This window comes from Panulirus ornatus, chromosome 36, assembly GCF_036320965.1.
Source record: "Panulirus ornatus isolate Po-2019 chromosome 36, ASM3632096v1, whole genome shotgun sequence".
Taxonomy (NCBI): domain Eukaryota; kingdom Metazoa; phylum Arthropoda; class Malacostraca; order Decapoda; family Palinuridae; genus Panulirus; species Panulirus ornatus.
This window is the reverse complement of record NC_092259.1, coordinates 13,376,289-13,402,429: the sequence shown is the minus strand read 5'-3', so window position 1 is coordinate 13,402,429 and position 26,141 is coordinate 13,376,289. Positions and strand designations below refer to the sequence as shown.

The 26,141-nt window shown below is 35.3% G+C and overlaps 1 protein-coding gene across 3 annotated transcripts in view; it reads left to right on the top strand.

Annotated features, from left to right (window-relative positions):
• The window catches only part of LOC139760373 (alpha-tubulin N-acetyltransferase-like), a 48,014-nt gene extending 22,073 nt beyond the window's left edge, over positions 1-25,941 (top strand). For 2 of the 3 annotated variants that reach the window (XM_071683467.1, XM_071683465.1), the window contains exons 9-10: positions 5,117-5,152; positions 19,637-25,941. In XM_071683467.1, coding sequence (XP_071539568.1) covers positions 5,117-5,152; positions 19,637-19,791 — 191 coding nt within the window. In that variant the 3' untranslated portion in view covers positions 19,792-25,941. The remainder of the gene's footprint in view (positions 1-5,116; positions 5,153-19,636) is intronic. The other variant, XM_071683466.1, reaches the window with a different exon arrangement.
• The last annotated feature ends 200 nt before the right edge of the window (positions 25,942-26,141 follow it).

Sequence of the window (26,141 nt, the reverse complement as noted above, 5' to 3'; positions counted from 1 at the left end):
TATGGGTGAGAGAGCTAATGACGGTAAGCTGAAATTGTGTAGACATTTTGGAGAGAATGAGTAAGGAGAGGTTATTAAAAGAGTATATGTGTGTCAGAAGTGGTGTGAACAAGGAGAAGAGGGAGACCAAATTGGAGATGGAAGACTGGGGTGAGAAAGATTTTGAGTGCTCGGGCCTGAACATTCAGGACGATGAAAGGCATGCATGAGACATATTGAATTGGAGTGATATGGTATAAAGGAGCAATGCTGTCAATGGACTGAACCAGGGAAAGGTTGTAGGGCCCAGTTGTGGATAGAGGGCCCTGCTTTTGTTGTGTTACACATGACAGCAAGAGAATTAATGTGAGTGAATGAGTCATTTTCTGTGTCTGTTGCTAGTGCTACCTTGCTAATGCATGAAATAGTAAACAAGTATGAAAGAAAGAAAGAAAATGTATAGGTATTACTGGGCTTTGTCTGCAAGAGCTTACACTGTAAGTGAAAAATCTACTTTTGAGAGTCCTGGTGTTACCCATGACCTTTTCATAGGCTCCTGGATCCTAAGGCTGTGCTACTTCCAGTGTCACAGAAATTTACACTCCTTTGGAGTGAGAAGTTCTGTGATGAAACTGTACTCCCAGTGTTTCAGCCTCACTAAAGGTGACTTTTCACTAGCAGTATAACCTTGAGCAGGTGGAGTCCAGTAGCACCTGACATGACTGTATTCCTATAGGTACAACTTTACCAAAGATGACTTTTCACTCATGGTATAACCTCTTTCAGTTAGAGTCTGGTAAGACTGAATGCCTGTATTTTGCCCTTATGTAAAGATGCTTTGAATGTTATAGTAAAGCCTCATCATCAGTATAGCAGTTGGGCAAAATTCTTATATGGCATTCATAGTGAAAACAGTGACAGTTAAATGGCAATTTTAATAGTAAGAAAATACTGAGTATTGATAAGGAGTTAAAGGGAAGGGATACCTAAAGATTATGGAATCAAAAGTAGCACCAGGGTCTGATTGTTTATCATGTGCCTTGATTGTAGGCCATGATGGAGCAGTGCTGTCCACCTGTTCTGCCATTAACCATACTTTTGTAATACCCTTATTGTTTTCTGAACATGCATCAAATAGTGCAGTTGGATTCGATGTAAGAAGAGAGCAGTTGATATTTAGGATAGATCATTTCGTTTCAAGAGAGGAAGTAAGAAGAGCGATAGGGCTCCCAAAGAATGGAAGATTTAGGGGTATTGATGGAATAATGAATGAGATGATGAAGAGTGGAGGTAATATTGCTGTTTAGTGGATCTGGAATATACATATAGGAGCTTGGAAAGCACTTATGTGCTTGACTAGTGAATGAAAGTGGTAATTGTTTCATTGTATAAAGGAATATAGGCAAAAGGGAATAAAAGTGATTGTAATAATTACAGAGGTGTAAGTCTTCTTAGATCAGTTTGAAAAGTATAAAGTAGAACTGCTTGTTGGTGAAGAACAGTGTGGCTTTAGAAGGGGAAATGATGCTGAGACCAGATGCATTAAGAGAACTGATTAGGGATAGGGATATTTCAAATAAGGATGCCAGAGGAATGAATTGGGATCAGAAGCATTTTATGCATAAACATGGTGTAAATGGAAAGTTTGGCCCAACTTGATGATTCACTTTAGTGTACTAATTGAGAAAATAAGGGTCCCTTTAATAAATGTGCAAGGCTCTGTTTCACTTACCATGCTGGGCATTTGGTTGAGGATGTGTATAAGTGATTTTAAAGGCTTCATTTATTTGATCTACTAAGTGAAATTGGGAATGGATAAATTGATAGATAAAATGGTTATTACTGTACTTGAAATGTTTTAGAAAGACTCTACATATGTTACTTTCATTTTAATACCAATAATGAGAGAAGTGGCATTGTTTTACCTTTTTTGGATTTTATATACATTTTTTTTACTTGTTGGCCATCTTCCACATTGGTGAACCCCATCAGAAAGAGAAAAACAGCCTTATTTGTTCTTATGCATTCTCTATCTGTCATGTATATTACACCAAAACAGAGCCCTCATCTACAGCCAAGCCTCACAGATCATTCCATGGTTTCCCTCGACTACTTCATTTGCTCTGGTTAGCCCAATGACAAAACATCATTCCGTGTAAACCACATTTCTCCAGTTCATTTTCTCCTATGCATACCTTTCACCCTCCTAAACATTCTTGCCATGATACCTCAAAAGCCTTTTTGTACCCCATCTTTACATTTTCTCAGTTTTCCCTTCTTGTTGCTCCTTCCTCTTCTGATATTTAGATCCTTAATTAGTCTTTTCATTCATCCTCTGTATGTCTGAACAGTTTCAGCACTTCCTGGTCAGCACTTCCTTTTAGACTGCCCTTACTACCATATCTGTCTTATGCTGTCATTTCTAACATGGGTCTGTACTTAGGATGTGTGATATCACTGTTGCTGTTTAATCTGTATATGGAAGGATTTGATGAAGGAGGTAGTTGTGAGGGTGTTGTAGCAAGGAGAGGGTCTGCCATGTGCAGAATGTAGAGGGCAGGGCAGGTAAACCAGTTGCTTATGGTGAATAACACGGCTTTGGTGGCAAACTCCAGAACGCAGATGAATGAGTTTTTGAGACTGCATCAAAGAAGGAAGTTCAAAGTTCACTTGAAGAAAAGAAAGACAAAGAGATGTAGCAGGGTAGAGTTTGCATGTTTTTAAATGGGAAAAACCTAGAGGAAAGGGATTGCTTTAGGTATCTAGTAGTGGGCATGGCAGCAGATAGAGTCATGACGACATAGGGAATCCCAAGATGGAAGAGGAGTTAAGATCCAGGATGTGTTTAGAAGTGTATGGAAGGAAAGGTCATTCATAAGGGCAGGGATGGGTACATCTGATGGATTGATAATCCAGAGAGTGTTGTATGGATGCAAACCATGGGCCTCTGGTGCTTAGCATAGGAAGAGGGTATATGTGCTGGAAATGAAGTGCCAGGGGTGATGCTTGGCATGTGGTGGGTTGATCATATGAGAAAGGACATTGTGAAAGAGATGTGGTAGTGAGTAAAATTTGAAACAGAGGGCCAATCTGGGTGTGCTGAAATGGCTTGGTCGTATGTAGAGGATAAATGAAGAGAGATCAACGAAAAGTCTGTTTGTCAGAAGCAGAGGAAGTTAAGGGGAGGGGGAAACAGCAGAAATGTAAGAATAATGTATGGTACAGGAGGCTTTGAAATATCACGGCTTGAATATGGTGGTGGGCAAGAGACATGCTTTGGATAGAAAGAACTGGAGCTGTATGATATATGGGAGGAGTTGTTTATCGGCTGAAGCAGTGATGGTAGCCATAAAGTAGCTTGTGAAGCTTATCTTTAGATGACAATCTCTAATTTAGGTACATTTTACGTGAAAGGTACATACCCATTATTCCTTTACAAAAATAAGCTAATTCATCTGTAACTCCTTCATTGACTTTACACATTCATTTCTCATTTGCTGTCCCTTGTATAATTGTGCAATCAGGACATTTGTCTTGTCTAAATAGAAGATTATAGGTATTACTGGATTTAGAAAACTGTATTTTATGGTTGTAAATAAATGCAACTTTTTTATTTTTATTTATGTAAGAGGATAGTGCATGCTTTACATGAGAACTGTGATAGATATAATTTAATTTATGGTTGCAAATAGATTGATTTTTAATGTTTTCATTTTGCATGGTTTTCAGAAAATTTATAGGTACAAAAAGCCTTGAAATATACTTGTATAGCTTTTGAACTACAAACTTCATGCTATAAAAGCAGATTGGTTGATAAACTTGTTCCACTATCATTTTGTTGTGATACACACAACATACCAAACATTACTTGATGTGAAAATTTTGAATCTGTTGGTATAGAGATTTGCTTGTCTTAATTTATTGGTGTTAAGAGTGATATAGAATGCCTTACATTACTCCCAACTTAATATGAGTCATTACTTCCCTCCTTTCTTAATGTGTTAGATATTTACTCAAGCTTTACATACATTAAGAATCTTTAATGTCTTTGCCCTGAATTCAAAAGGGAACTTTAGAAGAAAATTTATATTGGTAAAGCACTAAATAGCTTAATGAAATAGTAACATACTTCATAGTTCTTTCAACTGGTATATTTTTTGAAAAAGAGAAGAATGTAATGTTGTTTTTGTAATCATTCAAGTATAGTTTGTACTTGCTGTGATAGTAACTCAAATGAGAATGATGAATGTATTATGAAAACATCTATGCTAATTTCCTAAATGTCTTGTTAGTTGACAGGGTAAAATAGTGCCGTAGAAAATCTTACATGTGTGAAAGACTGTTCCAGTCAGCTTTCCAAAAGTGAAATGAGAATTCGAGTGAGAGGAAAAAGGGCTCAGTGCACTTGATCTGCCCCATCTGAGTGGAAATGAAATTAAACATAATTAATAGATATATGTATACAAGTTGCCCTTTTTCATAGCAGTTGATGCTTTCCAGATTCACACTTAGCTCAGTACAAACACCTTGGTGTGATAATAATTGATCCTTTGCGACCACAATGCTCATGGCTGCTCCATTCTTGAATATCAGAAGCTGATGAAGTGTCCCTGCATTTTTGAATATTGAGCGTTTTAATATATTGCTGATAGAATTGTTTCGTTGTGCAGTTTAGCTAGTAAGGGTTGCCTTGAACTCTTGGTGACAAAATAGAAGTATCTCACTTCTTTAATGCATCATCTAAGCCATTTTGGCTAATAATATTTGTACAGGTTTAATGTATTAATACTTTATTTGGTAAGCTTAAAATTTTCTTGAGAGATTATTTATGAATATAAACTTGATGGCTTGAAATAGATAAGGAGTGGTTTTCTGTAAAAAATTTGTTGTTACAAAATTTAAACTTTGTGCAATATCTCACTGTAAATCTCAGCAAGTAACTGATGTGTTTAGAATAAAGTTTACAGAAGCAAAGATGCATCAGGTAGGAAATGGGAGTGAAGGTAAGATAAACAAGATTTAATAGTATGTAAGAAATTAAAAACTAACATGCTTTTTATAAGCTTTGACCTATAATCAAGGAATTGAAATTATATTATCATACCTTCTTATCATTTTGTCCATCTTCACAACCCAGTCAAGTCACCAGAGCTCTGTGGATTGGTGTCATTATGTAAGTTTACTAGACTTTTGCTGGGATGTGACCTAATGGGCTTAACACAATATGCTATGCTGTATGCCATATGCATTTTATACAACTGGAAATTATTTTTCATTATGAGGTATAGTAACCTGGAAGGGTAAAGTCTTTAGTCACCATGATATTATTCTCAGATTTTTTTTTCATTGTCATGTCATTTAAGAAAACATGAGCTTAAAAAAGTAATTTCCAAATCTCACACTTGTGCTAGTACACTATAAAAGGAGTTTGAATGATGGTAGTTTTTTGTTTTCTCTTGTTCAGCAACTTTTCAGTAATGAATGATTAACCCTTCGCATCATTAAGCAAAGGCTTTCCAGAAATGATAGAGTTTGAATTTTCCAAAGTATTTTATCCTCTTTTTTTTAATTTTTCCAAATAAGGAGATACTCTTATGGAGACCTTTACTTAATGCTGATATTTTAGGTATTCCAAAATAATTGATAACAAAAGATAAGCAATAAATCAGTACTTAAAGATGATGGATTATATGTTTCATAACACTCTTGGTTTATATATACGGGTAGGTTCTTTGGAGAGCTTAAAGCACATGTCTATACAATTGGCACATAAGACATAGTATGTGCAGTTATGCATGTTTGCATTGTGTGTATTCTGTGTGCAAGAAGTTATTTATTGAAAACATATCACTGGTATTCAGTGTTTTATCATTTAGGTAATGCTGTTTTTATGGTAATATTATCTAGCATGACCGTTTTGTGCTGCTCAACAAATATTATTCCTTATTAGCACTGAAATAATTGTAGCATCTAAACATATCATTGAAATACTCCATCACACACCTGACCTATTCTCTAATGTGTATTTTTGCAAGATTGGCCACCATCTGCACAAAATTTTCCAAATATATCACCAGTAAGTGACTCAATATCTGCACTGTATATTATCTCATAGTTTCATGATCACTTGATATTCCTGCATAGGTAGTTCCACCAATAGTTTTTTGCAAACCATATTTATCAGTTGGATCATTGTTACTCAATTATGTCACCAAAAGACGTCTTAAAATGAGTTTCCATAATGTCCTTGTCAAAAATACAAATGGTAAACAAAAAAGGCGTCACTCAGCAATGCATGTAGCTAGGGACAATTGACATTTCCCATGGCAGTCATATCAGATATGTGATCAGCTGCCTTTAATGTGATATCATGGAGAGATGGGGTTTGAACTTGAGTTTTCCTAATGATTAGCTATATCTTGCCAAGATACCCCAGAAGCATGAAGATTGAAATACTTGCATACATTGAGAACATGCATGTTTGAAAATGAAGAATTAAACTACAAAGTCTTTGTCCTCCAACTTTTTGTTTTTAGGGATTAGGTATTTGATACTTTAGTGCGAAAGGGTTAGAATGTAAATTTGATGTTCAATAGTACTGTAGCTGATTTTCAATAATTTGTATCTTTGATCTTGTACTAGAATACTTTCATTTTTATTCTGATGTGTTTCTTTACGTATGCTCTTGGCAAGAATTATATGGCCTTTCACATCCTTGTTAATGAAAAGAAACTTGAACAACTCCTTTTATAAGCTGTTTGCTCGTTGTCATTGCTTGGCTTTCATGCTTCAATTTGGAAGAAGCATATATGCATGCTATTGTGATAAATTGAAAGCTGTGAGAAACATATTTCCAGTATAAGTATATATATTTTCCTTGTATGATAAGTAATCTTTTTTTAGAAGATGCCCAAACTTTATGGGATGGGACTGCCTTTTTGTCAAGAAAATTAGAAGAGAAATATGCAGATGAGACCCATGTAAAACAGTAGCCATGTTTGATTTTCCCCTCTCCCTGGCTTGTCTTTTCTTGACCCACATTATTATGGGGGTAACATTGAGTTTGGTTTATGATTGAATAACTTAAGTTTTTGAAAAGAGTTTGATCACTTTACAAAAAATGCATATATTGTACCTTTACTTTATGTTCTTTGTCTTTTGAAGTAGAGGAGCAACACAGACTTTGTTTTATCATGATAGTCTGAAAATTGACCCAATTTAACTTATCAACAAGCTGACTTTTGAAATTAGCTAGATTCTTTGAAGAACAGCTCCAAATTATAAACTCGTATATCGGTTCCTTATCTGTTTAAATCATTAAGGATTCATTTCCCCGCACAGAATAACAATCTGAGACAGCCGTTGAACTGTTTCAGTAAGAATCTAAAAGTCTTTTATGATTTAGCGTGTACTGATTATTTCTTATTACATATATTGTTTGAACTGATTTACAAATCGGTGAGTAATCTTAATATTCTGTTTATTGGAGGGCTTTAAAATTTTTATGTGCTTTTTTGGTGAGGATGAAATAGGTAAAGATATCGATGATGATTAGAACATATACAGTCTTTTCTTTAAGGTTAAGTTCCCTTGATGGATTCAGCCATTGTCTCTTTGATGGAGATTGAGTATGGTTATAGGTGACATTCATTTCTTTAGGGATGAGCCATTTTGTCCTTTGAGATTGATTATGGTTATAGGTGACATTCATCTCTTTAGGGATGAGCCATTTTGTCCCTTGGTTTTTGAGAGTATCCAAAACATTTTAGTTGATCAGTTCTAAAGCGTTTGTGGTTTGAATCAGTGTTGATATGGAGAATGCTTAGTCCAAAGAAGCAGTTTTTGTTTTGTTCATTAAGATTCCTCAAAAAAATGTACTTACAGCTTAATAGAGTGAGTTCTGCTGCCCTCTCATCTTACTATTGTGGTTTTGCTCACAATTTGTTGCCATTAGCCACTATCTGTGCTGAACATAGTTAAATCCATTTGAGTAAAAGGTCAGTTTCATATGATTTATGGCTGTGTTGAAGGCAGTTGGTATAGTAAACCTCACTGATGTCTAAAGAAAGATAGGGATTGTGAATCTCGTGCAGTATCTGAGATGCGCACTGTACTCAGTTTTTCAAAATTTGGAATTGTGCCTTGTGCAGTTTTTGACTTGCTCTGTCTTTTAATTGATAGAAATGGTACTGACAGGTTTGGATTCTCAGACTTTTTTTGGATGACAATCAGAAACTTAATGTATAAAATAGGACTTTATATACAAAGTTGTGGGGTATACCATGGTTTAAAGATTTTACTATTCAGTGAGAGTTACAGCATCTTGTTCATTTTGTTCACAATTACACATCATGAGAGAACTTGATCAGTTCAGCTGTACCACATTCCAGTGATACAATGGTATCATTTAATTGGGCATCTTGCAATGGTGTGGCATTATTATACTTTACATTTGATGTCATAACAAACACTGATCAGTGGAGACACTGAATATATAAGCATTGCATGAATGATGATTAAGTTAACTTATATAGTGCCTTGTTGCAGACATGTAGGGCACAGACCATACGTGGATCAGCTTCAGTAAAAAGAAAGGTATTTTGTAACTCTATACTGGTCACCATTATAGTAGTTAAAAGGGTGAATTCAAAATTCTTTAGCATAGATTCATAATTTCACACAAATAAGTTATTTCATGTGTGTTGAATTTTAAAGACCAACCTGTTTTTTATATTGTCGGCATAATACTGGATCTCCATATAGCTTCTATCTTGAACCATGAAACTTGATAATTACAGCTGCCCTTAACCAACTATGAGGGTTATGTTCCTGAAAGACCAATTTTTGCCAAAACTGTTCTTGGCTTGGTACAAGGCCTGTAGGAAATGGAAGGTTAGGGGGAGTGACCTCGAGAGACATGCCTTAATCCTTGTAATGAGCACCTCATGGTTAGAAATAAGCTTGTTATACTTCAGAAAAATCAAGATGTTTACATTCTTCTTTATTGTTCATATAGTTGACTCAGCATGGAAATGCTTCACAACAGCTGCTGCACTTTGACCAATTGCAAGGCAATCTAGCAAATCCACATTTTACCTCAACACTTTGCTTTCTTGTCCTTTTTGGGGTGGCATCACTCACATCACTAGCTTTACACCAAAAGGTCATGCTGTACTGTACCTAAGGGCAAAAAGCAGCAAAAAAGTTGAAGTTATAAGTATTAAGATTTGTATCAAGATCATTTATGGATTTCCTCATGTGGCAAAAGCCTCAGTAAGATAGGAGAATGCAGCCAGAGTGTGAGCAATAAGGTCAGAAAAAACACTTTGGATACTCAGCACTTGTTGCTGCAGTTGGTAGAATGATATATTGTATATTATTTTAAGCTTGTCTACTTACAGCAGTGGTTAGTATGCATCGGACCTCTGTAGTTTCATAATTTAGTTTCTTGTTAAAACATTCTTACAGTATTTGCAATAATTATTTTCAAAATGTGCTCTCTTGCATTATTTCTTTTTTGAGGTGTTTCCTAAGAATTTGTCTCATGTTTTTCAAGTAATACTCAAGTTTTTACACACAGCTCAAGCTAAGATCCTGTCATACACGTATTGTATGTGTACTGTAACAGTTTAAGAGGACTCCAGGAGCCGATTCTATCTATCTATATCTCTAATGCCTGTTCCATTCTTGAGCTCCCACAAGGGGATGGCCATGGCAATAGAATCTCCAAAAGTAGTGAACTCCAGTGCCACTTCTTAGCCTTTAGTGCCTCACCCTTAATAGGCCACTGGCAGAAGGCAAGTTTAGTGCAGTGTTTGCAAAGGTTCCTACCTAATTATCCTCCTACTGACTACTTCTACCTGATGCTTCTGCCTAATGGTCCTACTTACTTCTTCAACCTAATGCTCTTACCTAAATGTACCTACTACTACTATCTATTGCACATGCCATTTTGCCAAAAGGCAGGGCTACCTCACAGTGCTCACCACAGGAAAATCTAGAGTTATGAAGAATGAGCTGTGTGAGTTAATTGTTGTCAAGTGTTATTTGTGACGATGAGAGATTGTATATTTATGGAAAGAATGCCGGTAGTCCAAATGTGGGAAAGGCAGAAAGAAAAGAATGCCAGTAGTCCAAATGTGGGAAAGGCAGAAAGAAAAGACAGCTGCCTGCATCAGAGGAGTGCAACTTGACAGCCACTGAAGTACTGGCTCATTATGCACCCATCACGAACACTCCCAATACTCAGGTGGGTAGTACTCGTAATATGCCTCCCTGGTCTGTGGCTGCCTGCTAAGTATGTTTTGCATCATTTATGGCAAACATAAATTTTATCAAAACCATGGTAGTTACTTTATCAAAAATCTAAATCTTTTAGATTGAAGAACAGGTGTGAGTTATTAGATTGAATCAGGTGTTCTTAATTCCATTAACAGTATCGTCTTAAATATTTTAGATCTACTTACTGCATTCATTAGAGACTATCCTGTTGATATCAGATAATATTGAAATTTGAGTTTGAAGGGTCTTGCCTTTATATTCATTTACTGTATTATTTTCTTTTGAAATAATTAATGGTTTTACAAAGTACCGTGAAATGTTTTTAGTTCAGAATGGTTGGCACCAAGCAGTTGGCAGACTAAAAAAATTTCTGGAGTGTAGATAGTGAACACTTTCAAGAATTATGAGGATTTAGCAAATTGTAAAGTCCAGAAATGCAGGCTGATTTTATTGATAGAATAAAGTTCACTAATTCACTGTACTATTATACTAACATAATCGTCCACTTGAAGAGAAAGTACTCAAAAGAAACTGAAATATCTAAGTCCTTCCTTTCATATGTGGAGTATATTGGTGCTAAGCATTTATTCAAACCATAAAGAATACAATAGTTATAATGATAAGTGTCTGGCAGAATTCAGAGAAATTAAGAAATCTAAATCAGCATAATTGCATGTTTTTTGAAGTTACATAATAATATCATTGTTATGTTACATGTATGACAGCTCAATTTCAAAACAGAGTTCATTTCCCTTGTACTTGAAGCATGCATTGTAACTGGTTACTAGAACCTACCTAATCCAAATGGCTAGATAAACTGAGCACAAAGACTCATATGAAAAGATGTAATCCAATTGTGTAACAAACTAGTCTTCAAAATAAATCTGATGAATTCTGTTTGAAATAAAGATTATGCCTTGTTTTGTTTGTGGAACAAATCCTGCTGTGAACTCATTAGATTATGGTTGGGATATTGTATGTTTAGCAACATGGTACATACAGTATACAAAGTCAGCTGAGTTGCCACCTCAGTTACCCCAAATCATTGAGAGTGGAGAAATGGAACATTTGCTCATTGTCCTTTGATTTAGTGATATCTTCAGTATTTATGTTCTGAATGATAATTTTCCTCTACTAGTAATTAACCATGGGTCATAAGATGTACAGTGCGGTAAAGGACTATATGCTTCTTTGAAAGCAAGAAAATGTGTCCTCAAGTGAGATTTCTGGACACTTGTTTGGGCTTTTCATATCACTCATTGAAAGAAAGCTAGGTCTGATTGACTTAGGAAGACCAGTAAGGTGACTGATAACCTTATAGGGATAGCTTTTTCAATAACTCGCACATCATCAGGTTATCACTCATCCTATGGTCTTCCAAGGTCAACTTGATCTAGCATTTTAAGAAGGGAAGACATTAGAAGGATGCTCAAATAAGCATCCAGATGTTGGACTCATCCCAGTCAGTACATCGAGATCTCACTTGTAGCTTCCAAGCTTGAAAACAGGCCTTCTACCCGTGATAACTTCATAGGACCCATAGTTATGTACTGATAAAGGAGAATTAGTACATATGTTGAAAAATAGTAAAAATATCACTAAACACAAGGGCTGTGAGCAAAAGGTGCATTGCTCCACTCTCAATAATGCTGAGTAACTGAGGCAGCAAATCATGTTTAGCTGATTTGAATGACTGTACCATGCTGCCTTATGTATAATATACCTACCATAAGCGAGCAGGTGGATTTTTTCCTCAAATAAGACCTGAATTACAAAAGCATTATATCAAAGGGAAATTATAGGATTTTTTTGGCTGACTGAAGCTAACCTAAGGTAACTACCGTAAGTTTCTTGTTAGAGATTTTTGAAAGAGCTAACCTTCTATGGTAGACTTTAAACTTGTACAAATATTGTTTTCCACTTGTAAGTGCCAATACACATACCGTACCTACTATCTTAATATTTTTCACTCATCCTCCCCATATGCCTGAACCACATCACATCCTGGTCAACCTTATGGACCAAACTGTGCTCACTACCACACTTCTCTACGACAGTGTCATTTCTGACAATCACCCTGCATCATGCCTTTGTCATCCTCAGGCATTTTTCTTCCAGCACATGAAGTATTGAAAGAGACTTGCTTAAATTTGTGAATGTTTCACTGTTTCAATTACTATCCTGATTGATTCTTCATTGTTATTATTGTATATTTCTTCCAGATTGTTCTGATTTTATTTGAGAATTATATGATACTAACACTTTTATGCTCTTCTTTCCTTCATTTACTCTCCATTATGTATTGTCTGCATGGGCTTTCTTCCACTATTTCTTTAAACTTCAGGCTATCATTTATTAAGAGGACTTAACCTTCCCATCCTTTTCCTTTCTTGCTATCATGTACTCATGTTCTGTGCAGAGGGCTAGACAGTGGCAAGAAAGGAAAGGACAGGCAAAGGAGGGGGAAGATTAACCCTCTTAATAAAAGATAGACTAAAGTGTAATGATAAAGTGGAAGATGGCCCATTCAAACAATGCATAATGGGAAGAGTATCTGTAGGGAAGATGATGATGATGTTAATACTATATAATCTACAAAGCATTGTAATGATCATAAAGAAATATGCAATGATAACGACAAAGAAACAATCAGGGTGGTACATGGAGAAGTGAAACTTTCTTTTCGTAAAGATAGTAAAGTTGTGATAATGGAGGGTTTCATTTATAAAGATATACTGCGGAAATTTGGATTCTTGTGGTGATAGGGAGTCATGGAGACGCATGTTTTTAGATTGAATCTAGGAAAATTTCATACACCAACATGTCAGGGAACACAAGATCAGAAGGTCTGATACACCATCATTGCTAGATCTTATTTTCACACAATACTAGCATGAACCAGAGCATGTGAAGTATCTGAGGTAAACCATGGGAAGTTCTGTTTGGCCTGGTTATGGATGGAAGCTATGATTGTGGTGCATTGCACATGACAGCTAGAGAATGGATGTGAAAAGATGTGCCCTTTCCTCATCTGTTCCTGACACAACTTCGTTAACGTGAGAAATGGTGATCAAGAAAGGAAAAAACTAGTAGGGATATGATCCTGCAGGTTTAGATTTCTGAAATTTTCAGAATTTTACCTTATATACTTATGACTGTCACACATGTACATAATATTGATAGAACTTTGGTACATCATGGAATTTCTCACATTAAGTGATGTTTGTACCCATACATGGCTTGATGATTCATATCTCTATGTTCCTGGTAGTTTTCATTGGCATTCACAGTGTTGTATATGCTGTAACTAGATAGTTGATGGTTGCATTCTATTAGAAATCATCTTAAACTCTAGGTCTTTTCAACATTTTAAAATTGTGATTCTCTTGTAAGATTAGTGCCTTTCTCTTTACCTTTAATCCACATTACAGTAGTTGTGACACCCAGCGTAGTATAAGTGACTGTTGTCCAGTATTGTTACTTTGCAGCCTTATCCACAAAAAAGGCTGTTTTCAGTCAGTTTTATTGTGATGTGTGTTAAAAGTTTGCCTGCAGTGTCTTAATACTGTCTCCACATAAGGATGCAGAATTTTGGAGGATGTAAACTTTTAAGCTGTATAAAATAAGATGAAAATCCTTGAAGTAGTATATGTGTATTCTACAAATCACATTCAAATAAGATATGCATGTTTCCATGAGAAATGTTTTGAAGGGGCTTGTGTATCTTCCTCTTTCTTGTCTAGCATAAGGTCATGAAGACTGGCAGTTCTTCAGAGTTTATTTTGATAATGTAGATATTTTACATGGTTATGGAATGGTATGCATCTTTTATATCGTCTTTATTAACAAATGAAAAGTTTTAGTTTTTAAATTTCACATACCACAAAGAATGAATATTGTGAAGCTTGAAAATGAACCTTGTTTTAGTAAGTGTCATATTGTGAGGGGCTTACCTCCTTTTCGTCCCATGTAATTAGTTTTGCTTCCTTTCATCTCACTTAATTAGTAACTGTATATGAGTTATGTGGCATTTGAAGGCTGGTTAATTGGGCAAGTGGATAATGAATGAACGAGAAAAAGGGAGTGGGGCTTAGTTTAGCAATTGCATCATCAAGGTCTCACATGATTTCTTATTTTATGAACGTTGAAGGCAGCCTCATCTGGTAGACTTTGGGCATTCTTTGAAAGTGGCTATCTTTACCTCCAGTAAAAATTGCCTCTATTGTGTCTAAGAAGGTTTTCTTTTGTATGCTTTATATGTGAAATATAGCTTTATGGACATCTCAGATACCAGATTTCTTACAAAATCCTGAAAGTGGTTAATTTTGAAATGATGTTAACATAAATACTTTTTTTTATTCACATTGGATACTATAGGAGATTCCTTGGAAAAAAATGCCTGTTTTCGTTCACAAGATGCTTTAGTACTCTATAAAGTAGCCTCAGGAATAGTGTTGACAACAAATATCTATATATATGCAGTAAGAAGTATGTAACCATGATTTGCAGGTCTGCATCAGTCTTAAGCTGATGTTCTGTTTGAAATATTTTTCTTCATTATGAAATGCACGGACAAATATTAATTTATTTTTCACAAACAACAGAAATCGGGGAAAGTTGGAAGAAACATTAAATTGCCTTCTATGAATTTGTTACATCTATTTATACCTGTTGTGCCTTTAAAACTATACATTAGAATATAGCTTCCAGAGCCTCTAGGATATCACAGCTTGGCCATACTCCTCCATACTGACAAGATTTATATACATCAGTGTTTTTAGCTTTGTATCCTGTGTTTGTTCCCATATATCTTATATCGAGACACTTTTCTCTTATTCTCTCATGTCCAGACCTCTTAATTACTCAGTTTTGTTTGTTAATCATCTGCTGCATTTATGATGCTGTATCTTGTAATCGGTATTGCATTCTGTATCCAATCTGCCTTCTGTCCAGAAAAAGATCCATCTCTGCTTTTGCTTTACTAGCTTTTCTTGCATTACAGATACTTCTTTTAGTATCATTTATTTGAGTGGACAAAAATATTGTTGTAGGCTTTGCTTTAATTAGTGGCTTTAGTTTTGTCATTGTTCTTTCTTTAAAGAAGCTTCTTTGAAACTTAAACAAATTTTCTGCAATCACCTCACATATTTATACAGTATCATTACCTATTCTACCACTGTTGGAAAATGTATTTCCAAAAGTGTCTACTTTTTGTGTAACTATATTTCACATTTCATCACTCCTCTCTCTCTCTCTCTCTCTCTCTCTCTCTCTCTCTCTCTCTCTCTCTCTCTCTCTCTCTCTCTCTCTCTCTCTCTCTGTGTCTCTCTCTCTCTGTGTCTCTCTCTCTCTGTCTCTCTCTCTCTGTCTCTCTCTCTCTGTCTCTGTCTCTGTCTCTCTCTCTCTCTCTCTCTCTCTCTCTCTCTCTCTCTCTCTCTCTCTCTCTCTCTCTCTCTCTCTCTCTCTCTCTCTCTCTCTCATATGGACCTTTTAACTTTCCATCCAACTAGGTAGCTTGTGGATAAGCTGAAGCCCATACCTGTATTATGACTCATTGCTTCTTGTAACTGATAATTTATATGAATATAATGGAGCAATCAGTTGAGTGTTGAGGTCCTGGTGTACTAAAATTGAAATACTATTGGTGATTGCATTTGATGATCGTGTTGTTAAGGAATGAGTTTTGATACTGACAAGATATGGATATGATATTCATCTCGCACATGCCTTGGATAATTTAGATAATGAAATCATAGTCTGCCGAAGTTGAAAGCCCTTTATAGCAGTTCTGAAAGGGGAATGGTTTTACTGTGCTAGTATTTACACAGGTTTGCATGATAGTAACGAGAAATTTCTTACTGCTAATTGATTGCATTGCAATATGTATTTTATATAGAATAGTGACTTATATTGTTGCATTTATGTTTGTGTATAATATTTGCACTTCAGAAAAAGACTGTTAATGTCATTGATTTCTTCCCCTCTCTTGTACTTATATCACATAGCATTTTACCCTGTGCATGCTACAAACTATGAAAAGTAATGCAATAATACAGTGGTACAGTATAAATGCACTATTGAATCTTGTATTTGATTGTATAATTCTGCCATACTTGTGTCCATGTATGTTTCTATATTTTAGAAAATAGCTTAAATCTTGTATTACATTATTTAGTTTATTTTGCTTTGTCGCTGTCTCCCGCGTTTGCGAGGTAGCGCAAGGAAACAGACGAAAGAAATGGCCCAACCCACCCCCTTACACATGTATATACATACACGTCCACACACGCAAATATACATACCTATACATCTCAATGTACACATATATATACACACACAGACATATACATATATACACATGTACATAATTCATACTGTCTGCCTTTATTTATTCCCATCGCCACCTCGCCACACATGGAATAACATCCCCCTCCCCCTTCATGTGTGCGAGGTAGCGCTAGGAAAAGACAACAAAGGCCCCATTCGTTCACACTCAGTCTCTAGCTGTCATGCAATAATGCCCAAAACCACAGCTCCCTTTCCACATCCAGGCCCCACAGAACTTTCCATGGTTTACCCCAGACGCTTCATATGCCCTGATTCAATCCATTGACAGCATGTTGACCCCGGTATATCACATCAATCCAATTCACTCTATTCCTTGCCCGCCTTTCACCCTCCTGCATGTTCAGGCCCCGATCACTCAAAATCTTTTTCACTCCATCTTTCCACCTCCAATTTGGTCTCCCACTTCTCCTCGTTCCCTCCACCTCCGACACATATATCCTCTTGGTCAATCTTTCCTCACTCATTCTCTCCATGTGCCCAAACCATTTCAAAACACCCTCTTCTGCTCTCTCAACTATGCTCTTTTTATTCCCACACATCTCTCTTACCCATCTCTCTTACCCATTTCCACACATCTCTCTTATTACTTACTCGATCAAACCACCTCACACCACATATTGTCCTCAAACATCTCATTTCCAGCACATCCACGCTCCTGCGCACGCTATCCATAGCCCACTCCTCGCAACCATACAACATTCTTGGAACCACTATTCCTTCAATCATAGCCATATATATATATATATATATATATATATATATTTTATATTCATACTATTCGCCATTTCCCGTGTTAGCAAGGTAGCGTTAAGAACAGAGGACTGGACCTTTGAGGGAATATCCTCACCTGGCCCCCTTCTCTGTTCCTTCTTTTGGAAAATTAAAAAAAACTGAGAGGGGAGGATTTCCAGCCCCCCGCTCCCTTCCCTTTTAGTTGCCTTCTACAACACGCAGGGAATACGTGGGAAGTATTCTTTCTCCCCTATCCCCAGGGATATATATATTTTTTTATATATATTTTATATATATTTTTTTTTTTCTTTATACTTTGTTGCTGCCTCCTGCATTAGCGAGGTGGGCAAGGAAACAGACAAAAGAATGGCCCAACCTGCCCACATACACGTGTATATACATAAATGCCCACACACGCACATATACCTACCTATACATTTCAACGTATACATATATATACATACACAAACATATACTTATATACACATGTACATATTCATACATGCTGCCTTCATCCATTTCCGCTGCCACCCCGCCACACATGAAATGGCACCCCCCTCCCCCCAAGTGCGCATGAGGTAGTGCTAGGAAAAGAAAACAAAGGCCACTTTTGCTCACACTCACTCTCTAGCTGTCATGTGTAATGCACAGAAACCACAGCTCCCTTTCCACATCCAGGCCCCACAAAACTTTTTATTATTATTATTATTATTATTATTGTTTTCTTTTCTTTCACATTGGTTCACCACTACCCATGTTAGTGAGTTAGGACCAGCAACAGTTGAAAAAATGGCCTCATTTGCTCACATCATTTCTCTTTGCTGTCATGTGTACTGCAACAAAACCACAGCTCCTTATCCACAACCATGCCCCATAGACCTTACTGTGGTTTCCCTTGACCACTTCGTATACCTGTTTGAGTTCTATGACAGCATGTCACCTTTTGTGTGATGCATATCCAGTTCACTCTATTCAGTGCATGCCTTATACCCTCCTGCATGTTAGAACTCTGAGCTCCCAAAACCTTTCCCACTCTGTTCTTGTTGGTTGATATTGAAATTGTATTGATAGATTGATAAGGAAATGTTCAGAAAAATATATTACATCATCTGTTAAACCCAAATTAGATTGAACATCACCAGCTTGTTTATTCTGTCTGAAAAAATATATTGATATGATAGAGCAGGTTCACAGAGTAACAAAGATTACACTTATAAAAATAGAGGTAAGACATTTACAGTGAAATGTTAACAAAGAAAGCTCACCCAGAAGACATAATAAGAAACTATGAACAAGTTCAAAGAGAGTTGTATAAGTTCATATGAAGTAATGGAGTAGTGCATAGATGGAACAAATTAAAGAAGAAACAGTATATGCCAAAAGAATTTTAAAAGTAAATACTGTTTGATAAGTAAATTTAAGAAATTAGGCAACATTAGTGTAAACTACTCTCTTCATATTGTACGAATGAGTAATTACACACACATTCATTTGCATACTCATACATGGTGGCAGGATAACTTTTAATGATAAATAGTGTGTACAGTGGTACAAGAGTTAGAACTGTCTTCCATTCATGGTTGATCGTACAGGTTCTCTGCATACCTTCTTTGCAAGATATTTCACCGGTTCACATAGCTGTAAATAGGTACTTATATGGTCCATGTGAATGGAGGAGTAAAAGGGCATCAGATATTTTGTTTGTCACCTTTGTGCACTGTAGTCTTAGAAAATGATGTACTCAAAAGAACCATACCAGGCCCAGGAGACATTGATTAAAAGAATTATAGCCAAGGTTGAATGAGTAAAATTTTGAACTAATACCATGAATTGCTGATTCGAATTTTTATAATCAACATATTTGTAGTACACTGTATTTGCTTTTGGTGTTGTACTGTTTTTATGTAGCTTATTTCCCACTGCTATAGCAAGAATGCTAATCATTTATTTTTTTTGAATACTTGTTTAATTCTTCATAGTTCATTTCCTGTATATTATATTGTATAGAAGTGCCATGTCATTTCCAGGAAGAATAAACCAAACTTTTTAAAACCACTTTAGATAGTCTCTGATTGCTGATAAGTTTTACACCAAGCTTATCTGTATAAGCTAGATTTCTAATGTTTATGGGATACTTTAGTTATGGAACAGTTCTTCTGTTAGGCAGTGACGCCTGTACTTATCTTGATAGGATTTATCAGTGTATATTAAAAAGAAAATGTCTTTAAGCTATATATACACAAATTTTCCATTATTTTTTTTTATACTTGTTTTATTCATATTTCATTGGTAACAGGTAAGACCAACCAGTGGCGTGATAGTGTGTCTCGCTCAACAGCGTCATTGGCAGAGCGTATGTCGTCACCAAAGGGATCTACCATGTCTGGTGTTCTACATGAAAATGATTCTGTCCATGGACACTTGAAATTCCATCATCATGCTTTATGGTAATACTAAAGGAAATGGGTTCCTCCTGTCTTTACCACCTGACAAGAGAACCTTTTTATGCTGCCAGGCTGCTCACTACTTATGTCAGTGGGAATGATACCCCTTTGGCTAATGGTTTACTCGACATTATTCTCAATTACCTGTAAACACGGCAGCTAACATGAAGTGGTGGTTACAACAAGCATTCCTGCCTATTTATTATGTGCACATTGCAATATTGTAGATGGTTTTTAATAGGTGAAATATTTTCGTGGAGATTTTGTGATTTATCAGTTGTCATTAAATTGGCGCTTGAATGCATAAGATTACACGCAGCTACAATAAGTTGTGCATTTTAACCAAATTATTTCAATCATAGTGTTATTGATATAAAGAGAAAAAAAAGGAGGAATATATTCCAGGTTGTGAGTACATACTGTTTGAAATCAGATAAAGTGGACTGCTTGAATTTATATGTGCAATACATTTAATACAATACAGAAAGCCATAGAGAAATTTTCAGATTCTTGTTGTTTGCTCTAAAGTTGTAATCATTTAAACTTTCATTAGGGCCCCAGGATATAATTGGACTTCGGATATACAGACAATAAGTGAAAAAATATACTCTTCTAAAATATGAGTTGTGAGGATAATTCCACTTTTGTAACTGAAAAAGGTTGTTCATATTAAACTTAAGTTTTACATATGGCAATAGCTTGTGATATTTCATGAAATGTAGCACAGTTGCATATAGGAGGATCTGAAATACTTGCTTATGTCTTATTTTACTAGAACTTTTAATGACTCAAGGATGTCTGCCAAAGAAACCTTTGCTTTATTGGGTTAGTTATATAACAGTTACTGTGCCTAATTGCCATGGTGTTCATTGTATTTTATTATGAATACGATGCCATTATTGACATGGTATATGTTTAATGCTGTATGTACAGTATAGCTATTACAAATACAATACCATGATGATATGGTAGATATATGATATTTTAAGTATAGTACAATACCTGAGTATCATGGTAGGCTGAAGAAACCCTCATTGTCCAACATGACTGCCATGTTTATAAACCAATTAGTACATACCATAAACAATGTTCTGCAAGTAAATGTATTGTATAGCTTTACTGGGTAAAATGTTTCTTGTCATTCCAGTAGAATGAAACATGAACAATTTTCCATCTGGATTATTTTGCTACATAGATTACATAGTAGAACCAAGTTTTGTTAAAATCTTGTAAGTAAAAAGTTATTGAACATTGAAAAATCTTGCCTTAAATTTACACTTTTTTTATTATTATTATTAAGTAGGATGACAGTCCTGTGTCTGTAATGATCTGAAAACTTCCAGTTTCTGCCTTACTGTAATTGTAATGAACTTTTTTATATTTTCAGCTAAAGTTGGTGCACTATCTTTACATTTTAGGTTATAGAATGCTATAAAACTTGTAGAAGCTTACCAGATCATGATGTTTTATGTTTTTATGGCTGAAACTATGAAGGAATATTCTTGCAGAACAGGAAGGCCCATAATGAATTCTTAGTATAAGGATATTTATTCTTTTATAGACTTGTATTTAATATTTTGAAATGGGATAATGTGCACATTCCTTTCTAGTTTCATTAATAGATCCAGTTAACTGGTATATTGTTCATGTATTAGTGCCTGTCTTTTTTTTTCAGTTCGGTTTCACCTTGAAACATGTAAGATAGCATACTGTCATGTACATTGTTTTATTGCTGAAATTTCCAAACTGGCCAAAGAAAAGATAAAGTTGAGTAAATCTTTTGCAATATTCTTTTTTAATTACTTTGTGCTTAGAAAATTCCCACTGGTACCTTTGCCTTGAATTGTTAATTCAGCAAGATTCTGCATCCATCATTTGATTTGAATATGGGAAAAATGCAAGAAATAATTCTCAGAACTAAAGTTTAAAGGAATTTTATGCTTCTGGTCACCAGTAAAGGGTACTTAGGAATGGTAAGACTCTATGTCATCTTAGTTGAAATGTCATGTCCAATTTTTTGTGAACAGGCAGCTTTTACATTCAGTGTAAGTGGATATACTGTGAAAACTGGTATATGAAATGGTGCCTGTCAGGAATGAAATATTATCAGGAGAGACTGGTGTAATTTTTTACTTATTTATAATACTTAGTGCTTTAGGAAACACTGTTTTATCCAACACCTAATACACATATCAAAATAAAATTGTTTTGCAGTAGATATATAATATTACTGAAATTGAAATCATTGCAATGGAAGGAATGATACACAAGTAATAGCTGTATAATTTCAGGCAGGAATATATGGAGAGCTTTTACTTTGTTGGTATCCATTAAAGACAACTAATTTTTTTTCTGTCATTGCTATTCAGTCTTCTAAATAGTGAATAGTTTTATAATTCTGTGGTATTTAACCCTTTTGGTGCATAGTGCAAAAATGATTAAAACCTTCATTTTTCTCAGTTTATGAAGAGGTCCAAAAAGAGTAAAAGAAATGTTAAGAGTGAAGACTTAACCATTCCTAGTTTAGGAAAACATGTTCCCGACTGGATTAACCATTCATATATGTATATATGTATGTTGCATAAGCTTTAAAATCTTTTTCTCTACTTGATTAGATGCCAAAAATCTATAAACATGTTTTACATTCATTTTGAATTAAGAGTTAAGCATTTATAGTTTAGGAAAACATCATTTACTGGATTATCCAATCCTACATCAAGATGGTGTCAGTGCAGCAGGAGCGTAGTGATAGGCATAATAGTTGGGGATAGGCATCACACACTAGGTGAGTCCCTAGAAAAGGCACATAACTACCCACTGTAGTCTCTGGCAGGATACTAAGGCAGCTCTGGTGCCTCATCCTTTGTTTAGGTTGCCATCTATGGCCAGCCAGTACAGCCTACAATGCATGCAAAAGTTGTCTTGTGGCAGGAATTAAGTATGTAATTGAAATGCTCAGAACGCTGCTAGGTAATAGCAGGTTGACATTCATAGCACTGAAAGGGTTAATGTAATTCATTCTTCGTGTTCAATGTTTACAACTTTATTACTGAGTATAGGTGTTTTCCTTTGAAATTTTCAGTTCCCCTTTACAGTGTCCACAAAAAATATTGTCTGACACCCATGGATTTCAAAGGTGATACATGGCTAAGATTTATAGTGTTTACAGATATATGATACTCTCTCAGTGAAATCAGTGTTGATCAGATCACTGAAACTAGTTCTCTATTGCTGTGAGCACCAGCAACTTTCCTCAGTGTACCTCAAGCCATGTTGAGGGAATGGTGTTCTTTCTTTACTCATCTTGTCCGCCTCTTCAGTTTGGAAATTTTGCTTTTAGACACTGTATTTCTTCCACCTGTGCTTCAAGTAGTTGGCTCTTACTTTTCTAAGGAAGAGAAAGCCCAAATTTTCACTTGGAAGCATGAAAATGTGGATATACGTGAAAGGTCGGGGCTCACTTGGCACTCAGAATGCTTGATCAGGTGGCTGCTTCATCCAACATCTCATCAGTGCTTTGCCTCATTCAGGAGATCAAGACCCTATTGACTCAAAACAAGGACTTAGAATACTTCAGGAACCTTGCCAGTTCCATGCCCAGACCCCTGTAGATGGTAATCGAGGCCAAAAGAGAAATGACAAAGAAAATGTGACATCACCTTTGAAAACGGATGGCAAAGCAGACAAGAGTTTTTGCAGAGACTGTGCAATTAAAACATTATATATACACTTGTAACTGAACATTGAATATCTCAAAAAATATGTTTTTTGGTACATTAATTCCTAAGTCATATTATATTCATATCTGCCGAAGGAACTTGAAATGAAAATTGGTAAATTTTTGAGAATTAATGTACTTTTCATATTTTAAAAGTTAGTTGTTAATGTTAGCATTTAATATGAAATAAATTTGTAACATGGAAAACCTTGAACTGGTGCTTGATGCTTCGAAAACTGCAGAACCAGATATTCACATTGTCACTTGTCTGGGATATAATCGCATCAGCTTACAAGCATAACACATCCCTTGGAACTTCACAATATATATATATATATATAGAATGATGTTTGGAATTTGAGTAGTTTGATACACTGAAGCATGTGAGATTTGTCGTAAGGGATGGCAAGCTTTCATTTTCCTTGCCGCACATGATTGTTTTGGGAATTGTAGGCTTTGTTTTTCCTTACCACATCATCCTATTGTATTGGAACTTCTCATGTTAGAATATGGGCATCATTTTCTTGGTTGAAGTTGTGAATATTGCAAAGGGCTTTACACTGATATATATATATATATATATATATATATATATATATATAATTTATAATTACCTTAGGACATATTTCTATGAAGGAGTCCTGGCATTACTCAAGACCTTTCTAAGGACTTCTGCAACTCAAAGATGCACTGCTCCCAGTAGCAGGGAAATGCAGACTCCTTTAGACTGATGAGGTTTGTTGAGGAGACTGTACTCCTAGTGATAAAGCCTCTCCAAAGGTGACTTATCACTCATGATGTAACCTTAAGCAGTTGGTGCCCAAATAACACACAATATATATATATATATATATATATATATATATATATATATATATATATATATTTATTCATTTGCTTTGTCGCTGTCTCCCGCGTTAGCGAGGTAGCGCAAGGAAACAGACGAAAGAATGGCCCAGCCCACCCACATACTCGTCCACACATGCAAATATACATACCTGTACATCTCAATGTATACATATATACACACACACACACATATACATATATACACATGTACATAATTCATACTGTCTGCCTTTATTCATTCCTGACTTTGTCTGCACAAAGGTACACCACGAGTGAAAAGAGTCACTTTGAACGAGGCTGCATCATTGAAAGTTGTCTTGTCGAAGAACTTCTCAGGAGTCTGCTTTTCCCTGCTAATTGAAGTAGTGCAGCATTGAGCTGAAGGAGTCTAATTTATTATAGTTTCATTGATTTATTAGTATATAAGCTCTTTATATTTTTGTGTACTAATTGATTTCATTGTATCACATGTCACTATCATAAGCACAATCCTGATGCACAAAATTTTTAATAGTTTTTTAGACTAGATTCTTAAAATTATTTGCATTTGAACTTTTGTCAATGTTCCTTCAATACTATCTATGCACTGAAGAGAAAAGAACTTATTTATTTCCTCTGAATCTAGATTTTATAGATAAGGATCTAGTGCACTGCAAATGTTTTGAATTTATATGATATCAGTAATGTGACCCATATTTTCAAACAGGCATTTAATAAAGTTGGTGCTTCAGACATTAACACAGTGTGAGTGAAGTGAATCTTTATTCATACCTCTACAAAGTTTACTTCTATACTGTAAATGAATCTGAAATCATTAATTCAATAGTTTTCATTTTCTGTAGCAGATACTTTCCATACATTTTGATACATGTGGTATTTATAAAACATATATACAACTCCCTCTGCAAGATTACTGCACTTTTGTATACATGGAGTGATTGTACTATTGAGGGACTAAGTGGACAACTAAAATATTGTTATTGACTACTTTCTCATCCTAAAAGTAACCATACAACCTTCTTCATTTATCAATTAAGTTTTATGTTAAGATACTCTAGAATCTCATTCCTTGTACAACTTTCTCTAGAATCTCATTCCTTGTACAACTTTAAAAAGATTAAAGATATATTTGTGATAATTTTGCTAAACATTTGGTTGTATATCTGTAATGTATGACTGTGCTTTCATCCTAAAATAATAGTTAATATATGTCCAGTCAGAATCAACTGCAGCTTTATAGTTAGGTAATCAAGGTTCATGTTCATGTTTGGATTATCATGACATTGCTGTTGTGGCTTTGGTCACTGAGTATAATTTTGTCATTGTGAATGCAGAACAGTAGAAAAGGTTTTCTAACTTTCTTGCATACCTGTTTTGCCGTTTCCCACCTTAGGAAGGTGGCACCAGGAATAGATGACTGAGCCTTAGAGGAAAGATCCTCAATTAGCTCCCTCTTTATTTTTTATTTATTTTATGTATTTACTGTATGACTAGTTGTCTTACATTTTTTAACTGAAGCTTTAAACTTGAAATACCGTACTCTGTAACCATTACCTTTACCAAGTAATAAAAATTAATGTTCAGCCAAAATTTCTTTACTTTGCTCAGTACCAAAATATAAAGAAAATGAAATTGGATTGATTTATTTGTATATATTTGAATGTGTGTTTGTGTACAAGAGAGAGAGAGAGAGAGAGAGAGAGAGAGAGCGTTTATGTGTGTGTTTGCATGTGTGAATTTTTGCATTTTAGTTACTATTCATAGATACTGTACATACTTATGTATTTGGG